The sequence below is a fragment of the Poromitra crassiceps genome (genome assembly GCF_964638095.1).
Source record: "Poromitra crassiceps genome assembly, chromosome: 1".
Classification (NCBI taxonomy): domain Eukaryota; kingdom Metazoa; phylum Chordata; class Actinopteri; order Beryciformes; family Melamphaidae; genus Poromitra; species Poromitra crassiceps.
The window spans coordinates 16587099-16612335 of NC_139623.1; the positions used below are offsets into that span (position 1 = coordinate 16587099).

The 25237-nt window shown below is 43.4% G+C and overlaps 1 protein-coding gene across 1 annotated transcript in view; it reads left to right on the forward strand.

Moving 5' to 3' along the window:
• The window catches only part of clcn1b (chloride channel, voltage-sensitive 1b), a 45617-nt gene that overhangs the window by 16303 nt on the left and 4077 nt on the right, over window positions 1-25237 (forward strand). Inside the window, exons 2-15 of the mRNA XM_083640055.1 lie at window positions 3751-3970; window positions 7017-7148; window positions 7717-7845; window positions 8483-8616; window positions 11061-11138; window positions 13370-13448; window positions 16018-16143; window positions 16409-16493; window positions 16591-16692; window positions 18279-18363; window positions 18516-18671; window positions 18793-18862; window positions 18949-19059; window positions 22146-22359. Of these exons, the coding sequence (XP_083496181.1) occupies window positions 3751-3970; window positions 7017-7148; window positions 7717-7845; window positions 8483-8616; window positions 11061-11138; window positions 13370-13448; window positions 16018-16143; window positions 16409-16493; window positions 16591-16692; window positions 18279-18363; window positions 18516-18671; window positions 18793-18862; window positions 18949-19059; window positions 22146-22359 (1721 nt within the window). The remainder of the gene's footprint in view (window positions 1-3750; window positions 3971-7016; window positions 7149-7716; window positions 7846-8482; window positions 8617-11060; window positions 11139-13369; window positions 13449-16017; window positions 16144-16408; window positions 16494-16590; window positions 16693-18278; window positions 18364-18515; window positions 18672-18792; window positions 18863-18948; window positions 19060-22145; window positions 22360-25237) is intronic.

A 25237-nucleotide genomic window follows, 5' to 3' on the forward strand; every position in this document is an offset into this window, starting at 1 on the left:
ACATACATACATACATACATACATACATATGTGTGTGTGTGTGTGTGTGTGTGTGTGTGTGTATATATATATATATATATACACACACACACACGCACACACACGCACACACACACGCACACACACACACACAAACAATTTGGTCTGATGGTGTTTCAGTGGTTGTGGCAAGAAGCCAGATATTTAGCTGCCAAATGTGCTTTTTTTGCCTAATAGGTATTTGAATTAATCCCTTTCTGATTTGAAATTCTTGATATTTGTGTAGCATTTTGGGAAAGAATAACATTTCTCATCTCTCTCTCTCTCTCTCTCTCTCTCTCTTTCTCTCTCCTTCTCTTGCCAGTGGCTGTTTGATCCTGTGATGGATCAGTTCTGTGCTGTTAATGAGTAGTGGAGGTGTGTGTGAGGTGTGTAGTGTAGTGGAGGTGTGTGTGTGAGGTGTGTAGTGTAGTGGAGGTGTGTGTGTGAGGTGTGTAGTGTAGTGGAGGTGTGTGTGTGAGGTGTGTAGTGTAGTGGAGGTGTGTAGTGTAGGACAGGAGACAGACCAGGACAGAGCTGCAGCCACATCATGCTTAAGACAACTGATGAGGAACAGGTAAAGACTTGAGGATGGATGGCTCTGGCACTCTGGTGCAGGTCATTTCTCTCTCTCTCTCTCTCTCTTACAGTATTTATACATTATTCATGACATGAATTATGAATTCCATCAGTACAATTGATGCAGGAGTCATCCGTTTACATATTTCAATATATTCACATGTCTCATTGAATCCTGTAGACAGGATTAAATGGCAGACATTTTATGTTAAAATAATAGATTGAATAAATGAATACAATTTGGATAGCCTAACATTGTTCCATTTATGTGTCATTTATAGAGTAGCCAAATTCTTCATTTAGGTGTCTGATGATCGTACAAATTCCCACTTACTGTACATTCATGCATAATCCTTTAGGCTTATCTAACTCAAAGCAAAAACTCAACTCAAAGCAATGAAAACCTGTAGTCTCTTTTTCATGATGTGTGTCACACACGATTCCTTTTCTTAACCTCCAAGATATTGTAAAAACATATTATTTTCTCTTGCTGTGCTAATTGTATTATTGAAAAGTGAAAACCCCAAATTATTTCATTTCTCACAGCTCAAATTTAAATTATGCGCTTGGTTGTACTGTTTTGAAACGGATGAGAGGTTTATCTAGATTTAAGATCATTAGAATGGATCATGTAATATAAAAACGAATGGCAAGAGACTAAAAACTTCATACTGTAGGTGTATAGTTCGCAACTTCGCATAACACATGTAAATCTGCAAGAAACCCAATAGTGATTTGCATCAGACGTGGGTCAAATAGTTTTTCCAAATAATTCATAGTTTGTTTGTTTAATCTGAATAGCAAACTGTAATAATACAGTAGCTTGCAAATACTCTGATGAAGCTTGATTTTAAATCCAGTGGATTTTGTTATTATTTTTTGGACATCTTACTTTCTGCATGACTGAAATGAATCTACGTGAGATAAAACATAATAGCCTATTTGAAAATACTATTTGACCAAGGCCTTTGCCCATTACAAAATAATTATAATAGGCAATAGTGTTTTGTATTTCTCTGTCTCAGTAGTCATAGATCCACTGTTAGCTCAGCATTTCCCGTATGAGTTATTATGAAAACTATTAAACAAGGACTTGTTGCATTACAACCTGTAAGCTTTCAGAGATTTAGCATTGTTCTGAATAACAGTCCGTGGTTTATAGTGTTTAGTGAGGGTGAAAATAACCAGTTAGAGAATTTAGAGGCATCAAAGGTTTTCAATTGCCTTTTGCAGTGTAACTGCAGGCCACCTGCTATCTGGTGTATTTATCTAGTAATTATAAACTTCTAAATCAGTCAGCAGTTTGTCATGTGGGTTTACAGGCTCATATTTTACAATGGACTGTTTAGACGAGTTGTGTAGAACACTTCTGTACACCTATACTGAAGAAGGTCTCGCCACCTAATTCATTAGTAGCCTAGTAGTGTCTAAGTTGGCATTTTTGATCTGAGGAGATTACAGATTGTTATAGAAGCTTTATTTAAATCTCAGATAACACAATTATGGGCAATTGATTGAGCTTTCGTCCTTGTTGGGCCTCCCTCATGGCTGGATCTGCTGCATGTGATCTGTAGCTTTAGGTTGCACACAGCAGCAGCACCTGGATCTGCTGCATGTGATCTGTAGCTTTAGGTTGCACACAGCAGCAGCACCTGGATCTGCTGCATGTGATCTGTAGCTTTAGGTTGCACACAGCAGCAGCACCTGGATCTGCTGCATGTGATCTGTAGCTTTAGGTTGCACACAGCAGCAGCACCTGGATCTGCTGCATGTGATCTGTAGCTTTAGGTTGCACACAGCAGCAGCACCTCATGTGATCTGTAGCTTTAGGTTGCACACAGCAGCAGCACCTCGATCTGCTGCATGTGATCTCTAGCTTTAGGTTGCACACAGCAGCAGCACCTGGATCTGCTGCATGTGATCTCGAGCTTTAGGTTGCACACATCAGCAGCACCTGGATCTGCTGCATGTGATCTGTAGCTTTAGGTTGCACACAGCAGCAGCACCTGGATCTGTTGCATGTGATCTGTAGCTTTAGGTTGCACACAGCAGCAGCACCTCATGTGATCTGTAGCTTTAGGTTGCACACAGCAGCAGCACCTGGATCTGCTGCATGTGATCTGTAGCTTTAGGTTGCACACAGCAGCAGCACCTGGATCTGTTGCATGTGATCTGTAGCTTTAGGTTGCACACAGCAGCAGCACCTCATGTGATCTGTAGCTTTAGGTTGCACACAGCAGCAGCACCTGGATCTGCTGCATGTGATCTGTAGCTTTAGGTTGCACACAGCAGCAGCACCTCATGTGATCTGTAGCTTTAGGTTGCACACAGCAGCAGCACCTGGATCTGCTGCATGTGATCTGTAGCTTTAGGTTGCACACAGCAGCAGCACCTGGTTCTGCTGCATGTGATCTGTAGCTTTAGGTTGCACACAGCAGCAGCACCTGGATCTGCTGCATATGATCTGTAGCTTTAGGTTGCACACAGCAGCAGCACCTGGATCTGCTGCATATGATCTGTAGCTTTAGGTTGCACACAGCAGCAGCACCTGGATCTGCTGTGTTTTACAGCTTCTGTCGTTATAGGGAGTGTGGTGCAAGCTGATATCACACCAGATCATCTTCTGTCCGTGTGTGTGTGTGTGTGTGTGTGTGTGTGTGTGTGTGTGTGTGTGTGTGTGTGTGTGTAACCACATGCATGTGTGTGTTAGTGAGTCGGAAGGGGAAGGTGTGGAATGTTCTCTCTTCCAGGATCTCTTCCTCTGGCGACTTGGCTCCTCTCCAGCCACTGCCTCCTCTCTGGGAGGGGTTTTTCCGATCTCTATGCCCGTTTTGTCTATTTCTGTCTGCCAGGGTATTCAGGTTGGTGTGTATCCCTTACACACACGCCGCACATTCCCCATCTCTTTCTCGTTATCTCAAGACTCTTTGCACTGGATCTAGTTTTATCCGACTCCCAAGTCTCAGTTGTCACACTTATCTCGCCCCCTCTCTCCCTTCTCTTCCCTTCTCTCTCCCTCATTTCTTATCCAGCATCTAAACTTGTCTGTTTTCACCTCTGTCTTAAAACACCACTTCTCTACTAAATGCTTGTTGTTTCATACTGTATCTTTGCGAGCCTGTTAACTCAGATCGTGTTTCCCCCTGGCTACAGCTGTACGGTGAGTACAGGGAGCAGCTGGGAAGTTTTGCCAGACGGGAGGCAGCCCGTTTGCTGACAGAGAGACAATGGAGGAGGAGACAGGCAGGGGAAAACACCTTGGCCACCGGCCGCAAAGGGCTTGGCCGGCGACATCACCACCCTGTGACCCTGGAGTCGCATCTCAGCCATGTCTCTTCTACCAAGAAGCCCCGTCCCTACTCCAAATGCCAAGGTGATCAACATGATATAACAGTTGTAGCAGTTCAGAACAACCAGGGACCAGTATCATTTAGAATGCTAAAAGATGACAATGCTGATGAATCCCATAAGACATGGGCAGCCATGCTTTATTAATCGCTATGCCATCCACCAAGGGAACTAGTCGGCAATTTTCCCTTTTTTTATTCTTATGTACAGTAATGTGCAAAAGGCTTAGGCACATGTAAAACACACAACGATTAAAGGGCAGGTTGCAGACAGCCCAAAACAAATTAATCAGAGTTATACTTAAGTTGCACCTCCGTACTCACCTACCAACCTACCTAACCAAGCACTTTGAAAGTCTCCGATGGTTATCGGTCGAAAAGCGCACTTTATATATTAAAATGCTGCTCACTTTTAAAATCACTTTACGTGAGGTCCTGAAGTACCTACTAAACTACTTCTTACTTGTACGAGAAACACATCAGCACGCTACTCGAGGTAGGTCGACAGATTTTATACCCTGTCGATTTAAAAGTCTGATGGGGAAAAATAGCTTCAGGTACAGCGCAGCAGTTCACTGGAACAATCTACCAAGGGACATAAAAGCAAGTACTACTGTGACCAGTTTTAAAAGAGCCCTAAAATACTGGCTCCATAGAAATGCACTTTAAATTACTGGCTTCATGGCAATGCACTTTACATTTATTTTATAGCCTTTTTATTTCTTTTAGTCTTTTTATAAGTGATACATTGCCCTGCTGCTATTTGCTTGATCTGCTGCTATTTATTTTATCTTGAGTTCCTTTAATGTAACCGCTCTCCTCTGTTTTGTTTCTTTTAAATTGTTATGCCTCCGCCGGCGATAGCCAGGCCGGAGGCATTATGGATCCGGGTTGTCCGTCCGTACGGCCGTCCGTACGATGTTTGTTAACGCCATATCTGAGGAACGCCTGGACGGAATTTCATCAAATTTGCCTCAAACATCGACTTAGACTCAAGGATGATTTGATTAGATTCTGGTGGTCAAAGGTCAAAGTTCAAGGTCACTGTGACCTCTCGAACGCCATTTTCAAGCTTGTTAACGCGATATCTCAGGAATGCCTTGACGGAATTTAATCAAACTTGTCTCAAACATCGACTTGGACTCAAGGATGAACTGATTAGATTTTGGTGGTCAAAGGTCAAAGGTCAAGGTCACTGTGACCTCTCAAACGCCATTTTCCAGCTTGTTAACGCGATATCTCATGAATACCTTGACGGAATTTAATCAAACTTGTCTCAAACATCGACTTGGACTCAAGGATGAACTGATTACATTTTGGTGGTCAAAGGTCAAGGTCACTGTGACCTCTCAAACGCCATTTTCCAGCTTGTTAACGTGATATCTCATGAATACCTTGACGGAATTTCATCAAATTTGCCTCAAACATCTACTTAGACTCAAGGATGAACTGATTACATTTTGGTGGTCAAAAGTCAAAGGTCAAGGTCACTGTCACCTCTCGAACGCCATTTTCAAGCTTGTTAACGTGATATCTCAGGAATGCCTTGACGGAATTTAATCAAACTTGTCTCAAACATCGACTTGGACTCAAGGATGAACTGATTAAATTCTGCTGGTCAAAGGTCAAAGGTCATGGTCACTGTGACCTCTCAAACGCCATTTTCCAGCTTGTTAACGCCATATCTCACAAATGCCTTGGCTGACTTTCATCAAATTTGCCTCAAACATCGCCTTAGACTCAAGGATGATCTGATTAGACTTTGGTGGTTAAAGGTCAAGGTGAGCTCTCGAACGCCATTTTCAAGCTTGTTAACGCGATATCTCAGGAATGCCTTGACGGAATTTAATCAAACTTGTCTCAAACACCGACTTGGACTCAAGGATGAACTGATTACATTTTGGTGGTCAAAGTTCAAGGTCACTGTGACCTCTCACACACCCAATTTCCAAGCTCTGTAACGCAACATCACAGGAGCGCCTTGACGGAATCTCTTCCAATTTGGCTCAAATGGCGATTTGGACCCCAGAATGAACTAATGGCGGAGGCATAAGTCCGCCTTGCGGTCGTTCTAGTTTTAAGTGTTTTATGTTTTTTATGCCTCGTCTTACTATATGTTTTATGTGAGGACCACAATGGAAATAAGCCCTCTGACTTTTTTGTGTTTTTATCCTCGGTGATTGATATATTGTCTGTTCTTTCATTACTATATGTACTGTTGTGTTATTTTATTTTATCACCAAATAAATTCATTCATTCATTCATTCAAAACAAAGTCCATAAAATTAAATAGTGGAAATATATATATATATATATATATATATATATATATATATATATATATATATATATATATATACACACATACAAGAAAATCCATAAAATCAAATGGTGAAATGTATATATGTATATATATATATGTATGTATGTATATATATATATATATATATATATATATATATATATATATATATATATATATATATATATATATTCTCTAATCATGGAAGTTGGAAACCCTCATTAGTGTTTTGCTTGCACCTGTGTTTACCCTGCCTACACATAATGGCCCCTGTGAAAAGGGTCTATTCAAACGTGAGCTAGGTTACATGTTTGGTTGCTCTGATTGGTTGTTTATTCATTTAGGCATTTTGGCCTTCGCCCGTTGATAATGGAAATATTGAACTGAGAGTTTCCAGATGCATTCACATTTGCGAATTGGTCTGGCGACGTCAGGCTTACTGACACACTAATGCAGAAAACAAATAAACACCTATGCCAATTAAAAATCTATGGTGCCTATGACCTTTGCACATTATTGTTTGTATATTTCTTTGAATAAACTTTTCAAGCAGTACACATACATTTGTAACCATTGTTGGGGCAAAAAACAATACTTTTGTTTATTTGGTGCTTCAGCAATGGCCACAGGCTACTGCATTACCATTGTGCCTATAATTACAGTGACGAATACTCTCTTAGTTACTATCACTTAGTTACTATCACTAACTGCCAATAAATCAACTGACAACAATATTGAAGCCAAGGTGAAATCATTCATTTTGCCTCCAGACTGTTTGGCTCGGATGCGGCGGTACATGGTGACCAAGATGGGGGAGGACTGGATTTTCCTGGTTCTGCTGGGCTTGACCATGGCTCTGGTCAGCTGGACTATGGACTATACTAGTGCCAAGAGCCTGCAAGGTACTGGATAGCAATGCAAACAGTAACTAGTTTTGAAGGTGATAGAAATTCTCTTTTGGCTTGCCTCCCTCCTGCACAGGGAGGTCAGAGTGCATGTTCAGCTACAAAACAGCATCCATGGAGCTGGTTTTGACTCAGTGTCCTGCTCAAGGGCACTTCAGCAGGGATGCTTACTGATGAAGGTGGACCTGGGGCTTCCAATAAGAAGGACTATCTCTCAAGCCACACTGACCCTCTGGAGCTCAAACATTCCGAGTCCGATTAGTGTTTAGATTTCATCTCAACAAAAGTTATAAACTATATACTGTACATTCTATAGTCCACTTCTGCACGAGCAATGCTCTTGTTGGGAAGTCATTTCCCCCCACACGTGCAGTTACTGCTCTCTGGCTTTGGAGGGCAGAGTAGGCCAAGGTCATATAGAGATGATTACTATCAAATGCTGGAGCTGTTGGTCTGGCATTTCTTCATCAGTCCATTTTCAATGTGCAGAATTATAATGTGAGCCTTTTTGTAATGCACTATTCCATTTATGTGCAATGGAATTGTTCTCTTTCCTCTCTTTCAGCGTATAAGTGGATGTATGGGGAGCTTAAGGGCAACGTGGCGCTCCAGTATCTTGCCTGGGTTACGTATCCAATGATCCTTGTCATGTTTGCCTCACTCTTCTGCCACCTGGTCGCCCCGCAGGCCATCGGTAAGCTCTCCAGCATCTGTCAGTCTCTCATTTCTTCTGTTTACCTATTTGTTTCTATTGTCTTGTTGCTGGATAGAGCAGCACTTTAAACTCTGTCTTACATTATTCATCACACTCAACATCCTTCAGCTCCACATGTTTCTCCTCTTGCCTCATCGTACACAGGTTTTTTTCTCTGATTTCCCCCACATTTTCTCCCCAATTGTACTTGGCCAATTTCCCCCCTGCTGCCCCAGTCACTACCCCTTCTGCTGATCTGTGGAGAGCCGTAGACTAGTACCATGCTTCCTCCGACACATACGCAGTTGCCAGCCGTTTCTTTTCACCTGACAGCGGAGAGCTTCACCGGCAGGACGTCTGCCCCGACCAGGCGCCCCGACCGACCAGAGGAGGCGCTACTGCAGTGACCAGGACACATACACTCAATCCGGCTTCCCACCTGCAGACACAGCCAATCGTGCCTGTATGGACACCCGACCAAGCCGGAGGTAACACGGGGGTGCGAACCTGCAACCCTTGTGTTGGTAGGCAGGGAATGTTCCGCTACACTACCCGGACACCCACAGATGTTTTTTGTTGTTGTCGTCGTCGTTGTTGTTGTTGTTGTTTACACCCCTCCCTCCCGTCTGTCTTGCAGGTTCTGGCATTCCTGAGTTGAAGACCATCCTGAGAGGTGTGGTGCTGAAGGAGTATCTGACCCTCAAAGCCTTCGTAGCTAAAGTCATCGGCCTGACTGCAGGACTGGGCAGTGGGATGCCAGTGGGCAAAGAGGTAAAGCAATTTCCCTCTCCCTTTCTCTCTCTCCCTCTTTCTCTCTCCATCTCTTTCTCTCTCTCTGTCTCTCTAACACACAATTAAATTAAACTCAATTTGTTTGCATAAAAGCATGGTAGCCATTGTGGAAAAAAAATCGAATGACAAAATGTAGGAAACACGTTTATGAGAGAAGAGAATATACACAAACTATATACAATGATCAAAGTAAAACAAAATGCATGAATAAAAACTAATAATATATTTGTTCTAGTATAAACCATCTGGTGCTACTTGGACACGTCTTCAGTGATGAACCCGCGGTCTACAGGTGTTTCGGGTCTTTGATCATCAAACACTCTCGCCCGGGCGACCCAGCCGGGGATGATCAGTCCCCGGCCCGTGTCCAAGTGGTGCACTACTCCACGGATCCACAGCCATCGTGAGGCTTTTTCAGCAGCCTCTAGGATGTTCTTGATGGCTCTTCTGCACAGTTGTCCTTTAACTCCAAGGGGTTTGAGAGTCCGGTGCAATGACTAATATAATATAAATATAATCTATATACAGGATTTACAAGGGCATGCGGCATGAAACAGCTGTCATAGATACAGTTGGTCTGTGTGGGAACGCCTACAAAATGTTACTACGGCTGGTGTGCGAGTGGGGTAAAAAAAAACATACATCTCATTGGGCTGACTTACCAAAGGGCGGTGCTCTACACCAGGGATACTCAACTTGCTTTGCCCGGGGGCCACTTTCGTGAAATGATAGAAGGCCAGGGGCCAGTTAATAAACAATCAATATACATTTTTCTGTAGCGGATTGTAGGTTTTTGGGGTGTCAGCCGGAGTTTAGTCTGACAATGTTGTGCACACCGGATAGTTAGTTAGGTTAAGTACATACATAAGTGCCTGGGTAGCGAGCAGACGGCGATATTTGACAATTTAGGAGCTAAATCATAGATTATTGAAAGATATTCCATATTCCAGACGGAAATGCTATAACAGAAGTGGAGTATTGGCCAGAATGACATGAACATTTGGACACTTAGGCCATGTTCACATTACAGGCAAATCCGATTTGCTGATAAAGTCATTAATCATCATTATCTTGATTGGTCTCCCAAATCTGATTTGGGAGTGTGTCCGCACTGCCACAAATCTGATTCTCAAGTCGGATCTGTGTGGCCAGACCTAAACAGCCTATCTGCATGGGTTGCTATGGTAACGACGTGGGCGTCAGTAAATACGTACGTTGGTGACGTGGTTTTCCTGCGCAGAAGCATTTGATGACGAGTTGCGAGTGACGTTCAAATCAGATTTGGTGGATCTACGCGTCCGCACTCAAGTCACATCAGTCGAAAGCAGATTGGAAACTACCTCCATATGTGGTTTGGGACAAATGACACAAATCAGACTTGGAGCGTCCAGACTCATAAAACCAATCTGGATAAAGTCATTAATAGGTCACTAAAGTTCACAAATCAGATTTGGCCTCCTAGTCTGAACATGGCCTTATTCAGCGGGTATCTTGCATGTTGGTTCAGGTGCACTGTAATTTTTTTTTTTTTTTTTGCAATTGCATCGCGGGCCCCGGCCACACAGGAAGTGCCCGCGGGCCGCATGTGGCCCACGGGCCGCCAGTTGAGTATCCCTGCTCTACACTACAGGATTGGGGATTCTAGAACAGGTACATAGACGTCTGTTCAGATGTGCGTTTACTGTGAGGGTTAAATCCCTGATCATGTCTGCCTGGGCTGGGCTAGCAGCTAAATGCTAACTATGCTGAATGGGGACAACGGGAGGATTTACCCCACCCTGACCACGCCCCCAGCCAGCTACCCCAGCATCTATGACGAGACTACAGTCTGCAGCTATTTGAGACATTTCTATATTTTTACCCAATAGGATGCAGACTTTTCTTTTATGGAATCTACATATTTTCTCTACCAATTTCATTAAATATTTGTCCGTTTGTATTTTAAGCAGGAGAGTAAGAAATGCTCTGCTCTCTTACCAGCGGCCATGTTTCTCTGTGGCATCCAGCTCGTCTCTCTCTCTGCATCTATCATCATCTATTGATCTATCACATCATCGTCCCTCCTGTCCTCTCTCCCCACTCGCTTCTGTTTTTCTATTTCTCTCTTTGTCTCTATCCATCACTCTATCTGTTCTTTCGTCAAGTATGGAGCATAATAAATCATCTACTGTCATGTTTATCTTCTCCTCTCTCATGGGACGAAACAATTTATTCAAGTCCTCGGCAAAAGTCCATTCATTTCCTCCATTACAGCGGCAGTGCTACTGTCACATCAAGCAATTACAAGGTGATTTATTCCTACTGATACAACGTGTCCCAGTTTAGAGACTCTGTTTGAGAGACAATTGTCCGTGTCTGCGTAGATAATGTTTGGTGGCTTCATCTGTGTCTCTGTGTCAATGATTTCCTCCCATCACTTCCAGGGCCCATTTGTCCACATTGCCAGTATCTGTGCCGCGGTGCTGAGTAGATTCATGTCCATCTTCTCTGGAGTTTATGAGGTAAGCCGAAGCCCTGATCCAGACAGACTACATCTCCCATCAGCCCTGTCTCCTGCTCCTCCCACAGCAGTCATAATACTAATGATGTGGAATGTGGTTTCACTTAGCCTGTCCTGTCTCAGTACTCTGTCATCACTTTCCTTGTTGCCGCCTGTTATCACTGCAGTGTTGCCACGCAGCGTGAAAATCATTGAGTTTGTGGATTTGGAAAAAAAGAAAGAAATAAGGCTGTGAAAGCTTTTGAAAAAGAATGGAATTGAAGGTACTTTTTTATTATCAGAATATAGTACCCAAATTTATCAATTTGCCTCAGCTTTCTGGACTTGTCAACACTTTATATCCTGAGGGAAAACTAAATCCTGGGATGGACATTTACATTGATATGGCAGCAGTTTTCAAATGATTCACAATCAGAAAAAACTTTGATTGATCCCCGAGAGGAAATTGAGTCACTATGATTGAGTCACTTGAGATTGAGTCACTATGGTTTGTAGACTTGACAAGATCATGACAAAAAAATAACGCCTGTATGATGTCATGTCTCACCCTAACCCTAACTCTATCCGTCCCTTTGTTCCCCTGTGCCAAATCTGTTTCGCATCATTTATTGGTTTGTGTGTGACCTACCTATTCTTCACCCCAAATCATGCCAACATTGAGTCCTTGAATTTCACCAAACAGGGCCTTGAAAGTCCTTGAATTTTCTGTCCAACTGAGTGTAGGAACGCTGTGACTATTGTCCTGTCCCATCTGCCTCCCTCTTGCCCCCGCCCCCCCTCCGTGTCTCTCGTGTCTTTGTTTTGGCTCGCCCCCTCACACCTCGTCTGTGTTTGTGTCTCACTGTATTAATAGTGTGATGGTTATGTCTGGCATGTGTATTAACAGTGACCTCCCATATCCCTGTCTGTGTGCTCTCTCTCTCTCTCTCTCTCTCTCTCTCTTTCTCTTTCTCTCTCTCTCTCTCTCTCTCTCACCCCTCGGCTCTCTGATTCACCCCTACTCTACTCATCTGTGTACCCACTCCTCCCTTCCTCTCTCTATCTCTCCCATCCCTGTCCGCTGTTTGCTCTGTTGAACCTTGACCCTTAACCTCAGAATAGCGGCCATAACCAGGACCTGCTGGTGTGTGCGTGTGCCGTGGGAGTGGCCACCTGTTTTGCTGCCCCCGTGGGAGGCAAGTCCCGCCCCGCTCTGCTCCTCTCCTCTCCTCTCGCTCAGGCACAGGTCTCTGGTCAGATTTGTCCTCCTGAAATAACATCAGCAACCCAAATGTGGAGTGGCGTTAAGACTGACCCAAGACCAGTGTCCTACGTTACAAGGGCGTGAATTCAAAATGAAATGAATATTCAGACGTGTGTGCAGAGATATATTTACCTGCCAGGAAGAATAAATTGCTCATCGGCAAACTGTAGTTATGCAACCACGTCTGCTACGTCTGCTACTGTGAATTTGTGCCTGCAAACAGCTGCATGGATTTATCTCTAAGGACAAACAGACCAGTTGCTTTATTTCCTGAGTGCGTATTTTGCTTCCTCTATCGCTGATTATTTTCATTGTGTCGCTGTCGGACAGAATCCTTGTATCGCCAAAAAAGCTAACAGGAAGAAAAAAACAATAATTTTAACATAGTGTAATAGTACCGTAATAATAACATGTAACATCTTTCACTGGTCCAAAGTGCCTGAAATATTCACAGGTTATTTTTTTCCATAGCAGCTAAATCCATTTATGGAAAAAAGAAAGAAAGAAAAAGAAAATGTCTGAAGATGATGAATTTGGAGATACAAAGTTTCCGCCCGACTGCGACGATGTGCATCCTTACTCTGTCACGATGTGCATCCTTACTCTGTCAACTGCTCTCTTGTGTAATTTTCTCTTCGTTTTTCACTTCCCCCCCCACACTCCAGTGAGCATTATCCATTCACTTTATTCCATTTTGCTTTCCTCTGTCAATTCTCCCCCTGTGCTTCTCCTCCATTCATGACTTTCCCATGGTTACCCATCTCCTCTCTCTCTCTCTCTCTCTCTCTCTCTCCCTCTCTCTCTCTCTCTCTCTGTGTCTCTCTCTCTCACCCTTGATCTTTCATTTTCTCTTTCTCCGACTCACTCTCCTGTCTTCTCTACGCCTCTCGCTTCTCATTACCTTCACTTCCCCCCTTCATCATCCATTCTCTCTCACCCCTTCACACTCTCTACTCTCTCCCCTCTCCCTCTGTTTTCTGTGTCAGTAGAACCCTTATGGTTACACAGATATTCTGACTGTTGGCTGTGCCGTGGGGGTGGGATGCTGTTTCGGCACTCCACTAGGAGGTACTGTACATCTTGCACCCTGCACACCTCTCCCATACAAGCAAAATCCATACACCTAACTCTGTACTGAATCAGAAGCAAGTTTACTATACTAATACTGTACTACAGCTATATTATGCCATATTACAAGTATACTGTACACACCATTCCCTATATAGAGCCCTCTTCACTTTCTCTCACAGAGCCAATCTGATTAGATATAGGTAGAAACACCATAGCAACTTCTTTGGGGGAACTTCAGTCAATCCTTTGAGTCTCAGATCTGTGAAAGTGGGCATGCACACGAAATGATTAATTGAAAATGTAATTCTCTGGGTGTCCGGGTAGTGTAGTGGTAGATTCCCAGCCTAGCAATGCGAGGGGCGCAGGTTCATATCCTCGTGTTACCTCCGGCTTGGTCGGGCGTCCATACAGGCACGATTGGCTGGTGTCTGCGGGAGGGAAGCCGGATTGAGTGTATTTGTCCTGGTCGCTGCACTAGCTCCTCCTCTGGTCGGTCAGGGTGCCTGTTTGGTGCGGAAGGGAACTGGTGGGAATAGCGTGATCCTCCCACGTGCTACGTCCTACCGGTGAAGCTCCCGCTGTCATGTGAAAAGAAGCGGCTGGCAACTGTGCATGTCTCGGAGGAAGCATGGTGCTGGTCTCAGCTCTCCCCAGATTGGCAGAGGGTGGAGCAGCGACCAGGGCAGCAGAGGCAAAAATAGGCCAAGTACAATTGGGGAGAAAATGGGGGGAAATCGGAAAAACACAATAATAATAATAATGATAATAATAATCAATTTTATTCTCTGAGCTATCATTTCACACTCCTCTCTTTAACCGTGGCTCCTTCCCATTGCCACTCTCAGGCCTTCTGCATAGAAAGACACCCTCTGCATAGAAAGACACCCTCTTCATAGAAAGACACCCTCTGCATAGAAAGACACCCTCTGCATCATAGAAAGACACCCTCTGCATAGAAAGACACCCTCTTCATAGAAAGACACCCTCTGCATAGAAAGACACCCTCTGCATAGAAAGACACCCTCTTCATAGAAAGACACCCTCTTCATAGAAAGACACCCTCTGCATAGAAAGACACCCTCTTCATAGAAAGACACCCTCTGCATAGAAAGACACCCTCTGCATCATAGAAAGACACCCTCTTCATAGAAAGACACCCTCTTCATAGAAAGACACCCTCTGCATAGAAAGACACCCTCTTCATAGAAAGACACCCTCTGCATAGAAAGACACCCTCTGCATCATAGAAAGACACCCTCTTCATAGAAAGACACCCTCTGCATAGAAAGACACCCTCTGCATCATAGAAAGACACCCTCTGCATCATAGAAAGACACCCTCTTCATAGAAAGACACCCTCTGCATAGAAAGACACCCTCTGCATCATAGAAAGACACCCTCTTCATAGAAAGACACCCTCATCATAGAAAGACACCCTCTTCATAGAAAGACACCATCTGCATCATAGAAAGACACCCTCTACATAAAGACACCCTCTGCATAGAAAGACACCCTCTTCATAGAAAGACACCCTCTTCATAGAATGACACCCTCTGCATAGAAAGACACCCTCTGCATCATAGAAAGACACCCTCTGCATAGAAAGACACCCTCTGCATCATAGAAAGACACCCTCTGCATAGAAAGACACCCTCTTCATAGAAAGACACCCTCTGCATAGAAAGACACCCTCTACATAAAGACACCCTCTGCATAGAAAGACACCCTCTGCATAGAAAGACACCCTCTGCATCATAGAAAGGCACCCTCTTCATAGAAAGACACCCTCTTCCCTCTGCATAGAAAGACACCCTCTGCATAGAAAGACACCCTCTTCATAGAAAGACACCTCTGCATAGAAAGACACCCTCTGCATAGAAAGACACCCTCTGCATAGAAATACGCCCTCTGCATAGAAAGACACCCTCTGCATCATAGAAAGACACCCTCTTCATAGAAAGACACCCTCTGCATAGAAAGACACCCTCTGCATAGAAAGACACCCTCTTCATAGAAAGACACCTTCTGCATAGAAAGGAAAAATACACCTGTGACATCTATTTAGTCCTCAGACCATGTTTTTGCATCCTTGCCAAAAATAATGTTTCTGATTAGCTCTGATGTTTATTTTATTGTGCCACATGCTGATTATACCCCTGTGTGTATTTGTGTGTATTCGTGTGTGTGTGTGTGTTAATTTTAATCTATACATGTATGTGCCTGTGCGTGTGTGTACGCGCGCGTGCATGTGAGTGCGTAGGCTACATGCGTGTGTGTGTGTGTGTGTGTGTGTCTGTGCTAGTGTGCGTCACTCCCATGTGGTTTTCCTGTTGTATATAATTACACTCTTAGCTTCAAGTGTTTTTGGACTCATTCTGCTTATTTAACTAATTTCTCTCTCTCCCCCCTCGCTCCCCTTCCTTTTTACACACTAACTATCATCATTCTCCTCTCCTCTTCCCCTGTCCTTCCTCCTCTTTCTCCATCCCTCTCTCTCTCTCTCTCTCTCTCTCTCTCTCTCTCTCTCTCTCTCTCTCTCTCTCTCTCTCTCTCTCTCTCACACCAGGGGTGTTGTTCAGTATTGAGGTCACGTCTACCTACTTTGCGGTGAGGAATTACTGGCGGGGGTATTTTGCCGCCACATTCAGCGCCTTCATATTCAGGGTGCTCTCTGTTTGGAACAAGGATGCTGGTGAGACCCAGAACAGGCAAATTTAACACACACACGCACACACGCGTACACACACGCGCACGCACGCACGCACGCACGCACACACACACACACACACACACACACACACACACACACAGTTTGAAAATAAATGATCTTGCATGTTATGGATAGTGGCTAGATATGACAACTAAGTAATATGTGTTTCTTTAGATAAACCAGAAATGTTTTCAGTCAGGTGCTTTTTTATAGTTCTTTGAAATATGATTTGGTTTCTGTCTCTCAGTCACAATCACAGCTCTCTTCAAAACCAATTTCCGGATGGATTTCCCCTTTGACCTTCAAGAGCTGCCAGCATTTGCAATAATAGGGTGAGGATATGGTACAGTAAATGTGTGTGTGTGCGTGCGTGGGCACGCGCGCATAGTGATTTGAGTCAAATCTGTAAGCGCCTCTCTCCTGCTGCAGGATCTCATGTGGGTTCCTTGGGGCGTTCTTTGTCTACCTGAACAGACAGGTGGTCCTCGTCATGAGAAGACCGACAGCACTCACGCGCTTCCTAACCAAGCAGTGAGATCCCAACACACACACACACACACACACACGACAGCGCGCTCACTGCCACCATGGGTTAATCTAGCTCTTAAACCACTGTGATTCTGGTAGCAGACGCTGTTCCCAAACCGTCCTCAAACCATTTATACATTCAAATCCAATTCCTCTTAATGTATCTCAATCATCAGTTTCACAACACTGGCCAGGACAGCAGCAACGTATTAACAACCTTACAGCCAGTCATTCACTCAACTGGAGATTCACTTATCCTGTGAGACTGGCCAGTCAGGGAACATTAGTCTGCACCATTAGGAGCGCTGAGCGGCTGCACCAGGGAGCTCAGTGTTGGTACACCCTCACACTGACTCTCATGCATTTCTATTCCTAGCCTCAATTACCTACTCATGGCGTCTGGGTAGTGCAGCGCTAGATTCCCTGCTTTCCAACGTGAGGGTCGCAGGTTCGAGCCCCCGTGTTACCTCCGGCTAGGTCGGGCGTCCATACCGGCACAATTGGCCATGTCTGTGGGTGGGAAGCCAGATTACGGGTATGTGTCCTGGTTGCTGCACTAATGCATCCTCTGGTCGGTCGGGGGGAGGGGAACTAGGGGGACTAGCGTGATTCTCCCACATGCTACATCCTGCCGTAGAAACCCCTCGCTGTGAGGTGAATAAAAGCGGCTGACAACTGCACATGTAACGGAGGAAGCATGTGCTAGTCTACAACTCCTCCCAGATTGGCAGAGGGGGTGGAGCAATGACCGGGACAGCAGGGGGAATGGGCTACTTGCACAACTCCACTACTTCCTGAAATTAGTACAGCTTCTTTATTTCCTGTCATCACTATTGGATGAACTGATTAATGTCAGGTGTGCTGCAGTCACAACAATGATCAGGCACACTGATTAATCAGTTCATCCAATAGACCCTTTTCACGGGGGCCATTTTGTGTCAAAAAGGCAGAATAAAAACAGGTGCAAGCAAAACACTAATGGGGGTTTCCAAATTCCAATCAAGGAAGTTGGAAACCCTCATTAGTGTTTTGATTGCACCTGTGTTTACCCTGCCTTTTTGACACAAAATGGCCCCCGTGAGAAGGGTCTATAGTGTAGGACAGGAAATAAAGAAGCTGTACTAATTTCAGGAAGTAAAAAAGTTGTGCATGTAGCCTATTGGCCAAGTACAATTGGCGAGAAAACAGGGGAGAAATCCATAAAAACTTGATATACTGTGTGTGTGTGTGTGTGTGTGTGTGTGTGTGTGTGTGTGTGTGTGTGTGTGTGTGTGTGTGTGTGTGTGTGTGCGTGCGTGCGTGCGTGGGTGCGTGTGTGTGTATGTGTATATATATGTATACACATATATATATATATATATATATATATACATATATATATACATATACACACACACACACACATACATACATACATACGTGTGTGTGTATGTGTGTGTGTGTGTGTTTGTGTGTGTTGTTTTATCCGTGTGTGCCTCTTCATGTGTGTGTGTGTGTGTGTGTGTGCGTGCGTGTGTGCGTGCGTGCGTGCGTGCCTGCCTGCCTGCCTGCGTGCGTGCGTGCGTGCGTACGTGCGTGCGTGCGGCCAGTCGATTAATCTATCCAGGTGCAGTGACACTGATCATCGCTACCCTGACGTTTCCTCCTGGATTTGGCCAGTTTATGGCTGGAGAGGTTAGATATTAGAGTCAATCTATATTCATATTCTCTGAGTTTGTTTTGATGTGCGTTCATTAATATTCATGACATTTTGTGAAAAAAGAAATCCATGTAGCCCACAGTATGTGAAACCCGATATTACAGTGTTGGTACATTCTCTCTGGCAGCTGATGCCCAGGGAGTGTATCAACTCCCTGTTTGATAATTTCACCTGGACCAAAATCTCAGGATACCCCGGCCCGCCTGACCTGGGCCGCTCCGCCGCGTGGCTACACCCTCAAGTCAGCGTCTTCGTCATCCTCCTCCTCTTCTTCATCATGAAGGTACAATGCCTCTTCCTCAAGCTGGTAAAGTGTTGGTTTCAAACGTGTTTGAAACACTTGTGAGATCGGCCTGGTTTGACGATAACCTTGATCTTAAGTTGATCCTGCTTTTATATTGTAGTTCTGGATGTCAGCAGTTTCCACCACGATGCCCATCCCCTCTGGTGCCTTTATGCCAGTGTTCATATTAGGTAAGAGGATTTTGTAATACAAGTGCAGTATCTCCTGCTCAGCTTCAGTTCAATGTGTCTTTACCAGTTATCTCTCTCTCCTCAAGGGGCTGCTTTTGGTCGCCTCGTAGGAGAGATCATGGCCACTCTTTTCCCAAATGGAATCGTGTTTGATGGGATAGTCTACAGCATTCTGCCGGGAGGTTACGCTGTCATCGGTCAGTCTCCTAATCTTGTGTCTGTACCCAGGGTTCCCACAGGCCTTGAAAGTCCTTGGAAGTTTGGGGATTTGAGAAAAATAAAATAAGTTCTTAAACATGCAGTATTTGAAAATAACTGATGGCGTTTGAAGATTTTACTAGATTTGTTTTAGTTTTTTTAATATATAGCAGCCAAATTCATCAATGTGCCTCAGCTCTTTGGATTTCTCTACATTTTAGGATTGACACTTCACACCTTGTAGAAATTGATTTGTTTAGAATTACTGATTTCACATGGATTTCTTGATTTGACGACTTAAGGTCTCTGTGATATCTAATTTTGACTAATGTGATGTTTTAACCCAAAACATACACATTTTGAGTCCTTAAATTTCACCAACCTTGCAAGTCTTTGAAAAGTATTTTGGATGAATTTGATTTAATTTGAAGTGTGGGAACCCTGTGTGCCCTGTAAATAAAGGTACACTTTACTACTAATCATTTGCACATCTGTATTGTACACTTGATTTATTGAATGATTTGCACAGTAACATTTTCACAGCATTAATAATTGGATACCGAGTCATGATTTAAGTATTTTATTGGATATATTTTATTAAATATTTTAAGTTTGTTTGAGTGATTTTATTTTGTCCTGGTGGATCAGCTACTCATGGGCAATGCATGGGCATTGGGCAATGATAAGCTCCCCCTGTAAAAGCAAACAAATGTTCAGTACTTAAAGTACTGAACTCCATTTGGATGTGTTAAAGGAGAATTTCGTTTTTTTTTAACCTGGACCCCTCTCCTCACATTAATTATGATCTGACGACTCACCCAGTGATCTCCGCAGCATTTCTGGCCGTCCTAGCGTTGTTTTGAGATCAATAGCGTCCAAGCCAGTCGTAAAATGGCGCTCCGAGGGGGCCAAGTGGCAGCCTGTCTTTCTTGCATCTAAATAGCCAGTTTTATTCCCGTTTTCACCACATATCGTCATAATCTCATCCCTCAACAGCCACCAGACTGATATTTCCCCCCGGGCTGTTCCCTGGAGTCTCCCAGGGATCAAATTACCTCATTCGTGATCTCGGTCACCAAGTCTCGTCAAATCCCGCGATACTTTCCTGCCGGCAGGTAGTTGGCCTGCCGGCAGGAAAGTGTCGCAGGACTTGACCTTTAAAACTATGAACTGTTTTTGCAGGCATTCATTTAGTTTGACAGTTATTGAGAGTTGATTTGAGTTAAGTTGTGGACCAGTGATGTCATTTGTGCATGACTGACATCACTGGTCCTGGTCCACAACTTAACTCAAATCAACTCTCAATAACTGTCAAACTAAATGAATGCCTGCAAAACTGTTTAGAGTTTGAATATATACTACTGATTTTATAATGATACAAAGCAGGTTGAAAATTGACAAAAATCTAGGGACCCTAGACATTCAAATTCCGATCGACCATCGATAATATCATCAGTGACATCGTCAGTGATGTAACAGTATGCTTCTTTTTCCCCTCAGAATTCTGACTTTAATCTGAGAATTCTGATTTAAATCTAAAATTTCTGACTTTATTTTTAGAATTCTGACTTTATTCTCAGAATCCTGATTTAAAGTTATAATCTCAAACATTTTCATCTAAAAAAAATTATAATAATTAAAGTCACTATCTATCTGATAGTGAGCCTATTGACAGTTTGGATCTCACCTGCAATTACCACTCATCATCATAGGTGTCACCCAAAAGAGAACAAAACTGAAATCTTAGAGATTATCACTTTCACTTTAAACTCAAAACTAAAACTAAAACGCAAGTGACCCTAATCGTCTTCACTACATTTAAATTTAAAAAAGAAAAGAAAATAAATTTCAGGTGACCCATTTGAATTCTAGGCGACCCCACTCAACCCTAAGGTTGGGAACCACTGCAAACCTGACATGAAATGAATTGTCAGTTTGGTTGGATGGCATGATTTGGTATGGGTGCAATACTTCCTTACTACTTCAATATAACTTATGTGCAATATATATATCTAACTACAAGGGTAAGGGTTTTAATTGTTTGTTCATGAAATCACTTACCTGTGCTTTCTTGTCTGTGTTCCATGGTGTTCGGGCAACAGTCCCCCGGGGTGTCCGAGCACCTATATATAGTTCCGGGAGGGACCATATCATGGGATAGCAGAGGGGCGGTGTTGTTGAATGCTATTGTTTAAGTGACCCCTGTAATTACCGTAAATTTCGGACTATAAGCCGCGGCTTTTTCCCCGTTTTTTGGCCCTGCGGCTTATATAACGGTGCGGCTTATCTATGGATTTTTTCAAAAAAAAAAAAAAAAAAAAATCTCTCTTTTTTAGCACTCTTTCTAACTATAAATCCACTTCTGTTTTAATTTCCTCTCTTGCCCTCTTTTCACCACACCGCGGACACTGTGTGCACTGTAAAAAAAAACACAGGTGGTGTTGTGTTATGTTGTTTTGTTGAAATGTTAATAAATGGGAGCTTCCTCAAACAGCCATCTCTTTCCCGACAATCCCCTCTGTGCATGAACCCTTACATATGGTAATTAAACATTAAAACACAATTAAAAAAAAAAAAAAAACCATTAAAACACCCGCGGCTTATAGTCCGGTGCGGCTTATATATGTAACAAACAGGCAATTTTGCTGCTGCGGCTTATACTCCGGTGCGGCTTATAGTGCGGAATTTACGGTAGTAGTAGCATCCAGGTTAATTACCTGAGGCAAACTATATATCAGGCTGCCAGTGTTTATCTGACTTTGCTGTTGGCAGGACCCTGGAGAGCTCCTTGCAGCCATGCCTCTCATTTTTGCAAACTTGTTTTGTTTTGTTTTGTCTTATGTAATTTTTGTGGGTGAGTAAACGCCTTTTGGTTGCACTGTACCACTACCTGTTTTGCTGTGAATCCAGCCACTAACTGGGTCAAGCCTAGCATGTCCTCTGTCTCTTTTCTCCCCGACTCACAAACCTAACTCACCTTTACTCAACATTATCATCATTATATACCTCATGCTTTATCCCTGCCACATAGTTAATGTTCTCCCTGTTTCTTTGCCATTTCTTCTTCCTCTCCAATCTCCTCCAGGTGCAGCAGCGATGACGGGAGCCGTCACACACACGGTTTCCACAGCAGTCATCTGCTTCGAGCTGACCGGGCAGATCTCTCACATCCTGCCCATGATGGTGGCGGTCATCCTGGCCAACATGGTGGCCCAGGGTCTGCAGCCTTCCCTCTACGACTCCATCATCCAGGTCAAGAAGCTGCCCTACCTGCCCGAGCTGGCCCTCGGACACATCAGGTAAACTGTCTTTACTCACGCAGACGGAACCTCATATTGTCTGTGTTAATGCAGCTACAGGGAATTTTTAACTGGTTATGAAACTGTCCAAAAGTCTACTGATGCCTCACATCTGACCTACATAGCAAATGAGACCATCAGCGAGATGGATGATTTCTATATAAGCCGTGTTTGGAATGGTTCACTCATTCACTCATTCACTCACTCACTATTCCCCATGTAGTTTATCATAATAGTGAACCACTTTAGGCTATATGGGGAACGATCAAATAAGATTCGGACACTACCTCACTCTTGGTAAACACGACCGCATTGCATTGTGGTAGATGGGAGAAAATGTAGGGTACATTCACTGTTCACTAGAAATTGCAGTGCATTGTGGGTATTTAATAGTGGACTATATAGAGTGCCGCAGGAATGAGTCTGGAAGTATACTTCCGGGTTCGTAAGAGGAAAAGTGAATGGGGTTTTAGAATGGGGATTTCACTTAAATGCATAAAATAAGGTCTGTGGTCAACAAAAGTTTATGGGAACACAAATTTGGGTTCAGCATGATCATCCTCACAAACGTTAATAACTTTTATGACTTTTGGAACATAAATGCATTTTTTTAACAAGTTTTTTAGAAAGCGCTTCAAAAGGCATAAAAGTGATTAACGTTCGTGAAGATTATCCTGCTGAACCCAAATTCACGCTCCCATAAACTTTTGTTAACCACAGACCTTATTTTATGCATTTAAATGAAATCCCCATTCTAAAACCCCACAGACTTTTCTGCTGACGAACCAAAATGGCGGCGATTTATGGTTAAGCCTACAAAAATACGTCATCCCTGCGGTACTCTATAGTGAATCAAATTAACACTTTATGGACACCATAAGAAAATGGCGAACACACTATATAGTCCACTATTTCTGTAATAGGGAATGGTTTTGAACAGGGCTATAGTTTTTCTAAATGCCTCTGGTCAGGGTCTCGCATAGTGTCCATCATGTGTTATGTCCAGGGGCGGTTCTAGGCCTTTTTTGGGTGGGCTTTAGCCCACCCAAAAATAGTCTCAGCCCACCCAAAAAAAAAAAAAAAAAAAAGTTTTTTTTTTTTTTTTTTTTTCTTCCCCCCTCTCCAAATCCATGGTGGTCATTAGTAGCAGTTTCTGTTAAAATTATCTTTATTTATTATTTATTTTTGCTTTAAAAATATTTTTTTAATTTTCTGCTTAACTCATTGAGTGCCAGCCACTTTTGGAGAACGGACAGAGTTTCAGAGCGTTTTCAGTGATTTCTCGAGGCCCACAGAATATTGTGTGATATTACTATGTAAACACCGAACACGCACAAAGAACGAGGAGACTCTATTGTATCATCAGCAAAAAAAAGTTTATTGATACCATTTTCCGTTCTTTAGTTATTAGCTGGAGAAGATAGGTTGTTTTCAGCAAAAACAGGCGTTTCAAATTAGAAGCTGAGATATTCAGCCTTTTGTGAAATGAAGCATTTCAAGCACATTCACTGACTCTGAAGCTAATATTTTCTGACCTGAAACATCTGAACAGCACCCACACACCCCTCAACTCCAAACTCCTCCTCCGTGGGAGTGTCTCTGGTGGCTCTGCTCGCTCTGCTGGCTGCTGCGTGTGTCAGGCGAGTCTCTGCTGCCTGCTATGGCAGGCTCTGCTGCCTTACGGTTCCACGTTCGGATGGCGGCCGCTCGTCGGGGGAGTCTGGATCGGGCTCGCGTTCGTCTGCGTTTCTGGGGTTTCGGTTGTGAGCTGGGATGAAGCTGCGTCCGATTATAGGCTTTCTGCTGCGTGTTTCAAAGTGCGCTGCACCCAGTCTATTTTCGGAGCGCTCAGCCTTGTGCGCCGGCTCCCAGCGCGACACTGAAAAGCCAAACCATTCTCATGAGAATGGTTTGGCTTTGGTTTTATTTTCTGGCGGCTAATCGTGTGGAGAAACTATGCAGCAGAGACAGAGGGGCTCATTTGTGGGAGCGGATTGACTGCTGTTCGCAGCTAACGTTGGCTCCAGGCAGCCAGAGCAATCTGTGCCGCTCTGGCTCATGCATCGGTTTCTCTTTCATCACGGGGCTTTTTCTGCTTTTTTTCCTCAACTTTCTCTAATCTGGAGAGCACTGTCTGTCGCCACCTAATGGGTCCATAAAATAGGTTATACACCTTCAATAGCTACAATATTTTTTACAGGGGATGCACGAGGCTTTGATCCACGTCCCACCGTCAAAAAACGCAATTGACGACTTTATAGTCGTCTTTGGCACTTTACGTTACTATTCGAATTGACGACTATACTCGTCCTTGGCACTCAATAGAGTTAAAGTTCATGAAAAAAAGTGGCATTCTTGTTTTTCCCCACAATAATTTCATAATACCATTTGTAATGCCACCGTTGTAGTGCTGTTGTTCAAAATTAAAGTACATTTTCTCAGATTTATTGGTGTCTTTCTAGTCACACAATTTAATAATCAGTGTTTCCCATACACTGATCTATTTGTGGTGGTACACCCTATATAGATTTTGACCCCCACAAATACTGCCACATATTAATTTCAACTAGTTGACTGCAAACTCCTGCTTTAGTGCTTACAGTATATTATTATCTTGTCGGAATTTTATTCCAGCCAATAAGTTAGGAAGTTCCCTTTTGATTTAATTTTACTTTTGTTTTGCCTACAAAGCAAAATGTTACTTTACTTGAAACTCCCCTGAAGTGATTTTGGTATTATGTATGCAAGCATAATTCTACCATAAGTAACCTGTATGCAGAATATATATAGTATATATAGGGAAACAATTATTTTTTCATTGCTGTAAAACCACAGAACGGTAAAGAAGATATTGATGTGTGTAGTTCTTCATAGATCT